Genomic DNA, 5,574 nt, shown 5'->3' with positions numbered 1-5,574 from the left:
CCCCCAAACCCACACACACGCGGAGAAGACGATATATTGCACTCTTAGCCTATAAACTTCGGATAGGCAAGCAATTTAACCATTTAACTATTTCAGGAGTAAAGATGACTTTGAATTGATTTAAACATAATAATCTTAACACTATCTGTTAGGTTCCACTATATATTCCGTTAAATTCAATTAAATATGGCGATAAAACTATTATTTTGAAAAGCATTTTTATAGCCATTAGAAGAAAAATGATAAGAACTTATATTTTTTGGAAAGAGTAAGTTTGAGATTTATATTTGCAAAATATCCTTGAAACGATAAATAAAATAAAACAGCAAGTATGATAAGTCAGTGAATGGAAGTAATGACACAGCTTCAAGATATTTTTCTAATCGAAGTTGACATTATTATGTACTAAAGCTATTAGCTCAGTTACCCCCCCCCCCCCACCACCACCACACACACACAAAAAAAAAAAAAAAAAACTCAAGAAAGAAAAAAAGAGATTGCTCAACGCGGTCACCTTGTAGGATGGCCCAGTACCAAGAGGACAGAAGAGATGAAGTTTTGGTCAAGGGGGAGAGACTAGAGAAGGTTGGCTTTGAAGAATATCTGAACTCTTAAACTATTTCAGCACTAGCTGTTTCTAACATGCACCAAAGTGTACTAGCATGGTGTTGACCTGCTTTGCACAATAGTCAATATTAAAGAGCATAAGCACAAGCACGGGCACTAGACAGCAGTAAGTTACATTGATGCTGGTCGGGAGCAAATGCATATTGAGACCGATGAAGGTAAATCCATCATGCAAGATCACGGCGAACAGCATTCTGCTTGTAATCTTGTGAAAGATGTGTTGCTCTTTCTTCTCCTCATTTTTTTTTAAAATCTGGATTTCAGTGGTCTCAATAGTGTAATTGATCAAAATTAAACTACTGGTCTGTTCTGCAGACCACTTTCATATCTGCTTTGAGATTTAAAAGGATGAGAATTACCAATTTTGATGTATGAGATTAAGAAGGAATATTGAAGTTTTGCTGCTTTCTTACATGCTTCCTGATGGACACCAATTGACCCCGATCGTATATTAATTTGAGGTTGTTGTAAGAGTTCTTAAATTTTAAATGCCGGATCGGCATCTGTTCTTAGGTGGTGGGTTAAGAATGGTTCTGCAAGCCTGTAGCACTATAGCTTATTCTACAGAAGCACCACCATGCACGTCCGGAGTACATAATTAATTGTGGTCTCAGAAATGCAACTTCTATTCCATGCAGATGAAGTTAGAGGAAAATCAGAGTAAAGAAAGTTCGTGTCCATATTATTAATAATGCAGTTGAACTGAAATTGACCTTGTTAAAGAACACAACCACCAGCCTGTTGTCAATCGCCAAACCTTGGTCTTTCACGTACTTTGGCTAATATCTATCTGTAAAACATCTTCAAAATTAGTAAATTACTTATCTCCGCTTAGGGTTTTAATTAATCCAGCCAGCTGGGCTATAGAAGAGCACGAAAAATTGACTGGTAACATGGGAGTATTTTGGTATCGAGTTCATTTGAACCTAATATGTTCGATGGGGGTATAAATTTTTATAAAATTTTAATAAAGATTAAATCTAAACTCATAATTTTAAAAGCACAACGAGTTTAATGTAAGAACCTTAATAGTTGAATTTATCCAAGTTAAAATTCTTGATCCGCTGTTAGGTAGAAATCTACCTTTTTGTATCAGGTGTTAGGTCACCAATATCTTTTTAACTCGAACTACACACATTTAGTTTAGTTAATTTTTATCAAAGAAAAGAAGTTATATATTGATACTTAGTTCAGAATTACGTCACAAAGGATTGACACTATCTAATTCTAGTTCCACCCAAATGAGATGCTTTTTTTAAGGAAACGGATATGCAGTAATTTAATTTAACTTGATGGTGTCACAAATTTATAAATTATCAATATGCAGACGTTAGATCTATTGCTTTAAAAAAAAACTTATCTTTAACAATTTCTAATTGAGGTGATTTTTAATTTTTTGATTTCACATTAGGAATTTCACATTGGGATTAATGTGAAGTGATGGCTTAGTAGGGAATGACAGTTGATACATGAAGAAAGAATCATTTCACATTCTTTGAGTATTTTATTAGTTAGAGCATATAGACTGGCAAGAATGTGGCATAGATTGCGGTTGTTTGTACCCCATGCACAACCCCTACTAATAGTTCGTCAAACTTCTTTTTGACCAAAAGTGTTTTTTTCTTTTTTGCCAAAATCATTTTTGGCCAAAAATTGAGGTGTTTGGCCAAGCTTTTAGAAGTAAAAAAAGTGCTTTTGAAAGCAGAAGCAGTTTTGGAGAAGCAGAAAAAAGTAGCTTCTCTCCAAAAGCACTTTTTTTAGAAGCACTTTTGAGAAAAATGCACTTAAAAGCAGTTTTTTAAAGCTTGGCCAAACATTAATTGCTGCTCAGAAGTGCTTTTCAAACTAATTAGCCAAACACAAACTGCTTTTCACCAAAAATACTTTTGAAAAAAACACTTTTAAAAAACAGCACTTCTCAAAATAAGCTGATTTTTGCAGCTTGGCCAAACAGGCTATAAGTCACGTTAGTCTATAACTATTTTCAGTGGGCGGGCGCACTATTTTTCAGATTTCAGTTCTTTTCGCATCATATAATCTGTTAGTTTATTTTTTATTTTATTTTTTAAAAAAAAAAGGTAATACGGACTAGTATACTCTAACATGTGATATCGATTAACTATTTCCTCGTATTTTAGATGGTCTTTGTTTTTACCGAACCTGGACACTAATTGCAGTTTAATTAACCAATCTTTAACTCCAATTCAATGGTTTCTAGATATTTTTACCTAACTCAACAACAAGTCAACAGAAATAAAAGCTGCATTACGCTACGTTGTCATCTACCTCAATCAATTATTTGGAGGTTTTGTTGACAGACAGACAATTAGGGGAGTATTTAATGATTCTTCATTCACCTTCAAATAATAAGATTTGCTTTTTATATCGGTTTCACTTCCATTTAATTGTTAAAAAATCTAATATTCACCTTCTAAATTATGCATTAACAAATCTCACACTTATATAAATGATTTCTAAAACTTGATTACCATATATGAAACTTAATTGCCAAAAATGTGCACAGTTTCTAATTTACCCGCTCTGTCCATATTTTTCCTACAATTATTATATCATTCATTAAATACTAATTATTAGTAGCTGAATCTTCCTAATTAGGCGTGCTAAATTCAGGAACAGAATCTTCTAATTGATTTAGCCACAAATCAAATCTGTTCAAAAGCTCAATTCGTCGAAATCAAATCTGTTCAAAAGCTCAAATCTGTTCTTTGATATTTTCGTTTAAGACACAAATCAAAAGCTCAGTTCGTCGAAATCAGAAGCTCAATTTCAAATTGTAGAAATCAGTTTTGCAAAAGCTCAGTTCGTCGACATTCTCTCTACATCTCTCTCTATTTCTCAATCGCAAATTTCAGTAATATAAAGCAAATGAAAAGAGAGCAGGAATTCCACCATTGACAGCCATTAAAAAGCTTGAAAGCTTTGAATTCAAATTTGGGTTTTCAAAAATCATTATTTGTTTGGATTGGGTGTTGTTGAAAATAATCGGGAATATGGTTTGGAGTTTATATCTCAATTTTGAGGGATTTTGGTGAAGATTAGACTTGGTTTTGACTGAATTTCAGATTGAAACTCGAAGAATAAGAAGAAGAAGACATATTGCAGAAATTGTAGATAAATTGTAGATTATTTGTATTCTGATTGTAGATGCTTTATTTTCTGTTTTCACAAATAAAAAACGGGTAAAACTTCTACAAATCTTCTGAAAAACGCAATTATGTCAAAAATCCCAATTATGCTACAATTGAATGGGAATTGGGATATAAAAATTCAATGTACCTAGTTTATAGATATTTTGTAGATAAATTGTAGATTATTTGTATTCTAATTGTAGATGCTTTGTTTTCTGTTTTCACAAATAAAAAACGACTAAAACTTCTACAAATCTTCTGCAAAAAACGCAATTATGTCGAAAATCCAATTAAACTACAATCGAATGGGAATTGGGATATTAAAATTCAATATACCCAGTTTGTAGATATTTTGTAGATGAATTGTAGAATATTTGTATTCTGATTGTAGATGCATTATTTTCTGTTTTCACAAATCCAAAACGACTAAAACTTCTACAAAATCTTCTACCATTTTTTTTTCTAAGTCAAGAAAATAGTGTACGTACTTTCTTTGTTAATAACGTTTCTGTCGAGGTCGTCCGACTGTTTGATACTTATATTTTCGACACTTATATCGCATGTAATCTAATTAATAGTATTGGAGCACGAGGTGGCCAGATTAATATTTATGAAAATAGATTGAAAATTTAACATGACAATCTACAAAACTAGCTTGTTTAGTCTTCATATCTTAACCACGTGTAAATTTCTTACGTGCCTGGAAATAGTGAAAGACACACAGACTCTTATTTTTTGCATGAGTTCAAAAATTAATTAAATTAAGCAAATGGTTTTTTGTCAGTTGTATAGCGTGTTTACTGAAGCTCTCAGTCATTTTATTAATTGTTGAATTTTAACAAGAAAGTGTCAGCTGATTCTCAGCAAATTAATTGTACCCTTAAAATACACTATGGTATAGAATTGGTAATTTGGTATACTAAGTGTAATTAAGTCAAACCTTAAATATTGAGGGTAATAATGTTTCCTATGTGGCATAGGAATGTAAAAATTCCAAAGAAGAAACCGATGGGCTGAGGTGAATTTAGATTTTTAATTTTAAGTCATGAGCCTTCTAATATTATACCTTGAAAAGGATTAGAACCTCCACGTTCTTTAGCATGAGACTAGTGAATCTATCCGCGCTTCGCGCGGTGATATAATATTATTAAAGTCATAATTTAGTTACATATCTATACCATCTAAATTTCTAAAAATATTAAACCCCGACACGATACAAAAATAAAATATACAAAAGTTTATAAAAAATTAAATATACAAAAGTTTATATGGTCGCATGTCTCTAAGACCTCCAATTGGTGATGTCGGAGGTAGTACTTGTTGACCAACTTTATTATTTGTATATTTTTCGATAAGCCTTGAAATTAATTTCTCAAGGTTGCTTGTTCTTTCTCAAATATTTAAATCTCTTTTTTTTTTAAAATTTTAATGTGTAATATCTAGCACAAAATATTTATAATCATATAATACACCTGAATGTATGTAATATGTATTTCTCATGCTTTTCAAAAAAACATGTCCAACCTCACAATATTGCTCGTTAACCTCGAGCAACTCATCGAATTAGAAGTCATCTTATCTGACTTCATATATCTTGCAACACAACTAATGCCTAGTCGTATCATTAATTTGTTTCCAAATTCTCATAATCTTATTTTTGACAATTATGGTTGGTGCTGGCTGTTAGCGCATATATCGAGACCTGAATTAATTTTTTTTTCAAGAATATCAATTATAAAATAGTCAAAAAATAGTAATCCCAAAACAAAAATGAAGTACAAGTTCCGTTGGTAACATA

General features: G+C 31.8%; 1 protein-coding gene across 2 annotated transcripts in view; it reads left to right on the top strand.

The window, feature by feature from the left end:
• The window catches only part of LOC109214079 (phosphoribosylaminoimidazole carboxylase, chloroplastic), a 12,774-nt gene extending 11,735 nt beyond the window's left edge, over positions 1-1,039 (top strand). For both annotated transcript variants that reach the window (XM_019377961.1, XM_019377962.1), the window contains one exon: positions 522-1,039. In XM_019377961.1, the coding sequence (XP_019233506.1) occupies positions 522-615 (94 nt within the window). In that variant the 3' untranslated portion in view covers positions 616-1,039. The remainder of the gene's footprint in view (positions 1-521) is intronic.
• Positions 1,040-5,574: the final 4,535 nt, after the last annotated feature.

Source organism: Nicotiana attenuata, unplaced genomic scaffold, assembly GCF_001879085.1.
Source record: "Nicotiana attenuata strain UT unplaced genomic scaffold, NIATTr2, whole genome shotgun sequence".
Classification (NCBI taxonomy): domain Eukaryota; kingdom Viridiplantae; phylum Streptophyta; class Magnoliopsida; order Solanales; family Solanaceae; genus Nicotiana; species Nicotiana attenuata.
This window is presented reverse-complemented; position numbering and strand designations above follow the sequence as displayed.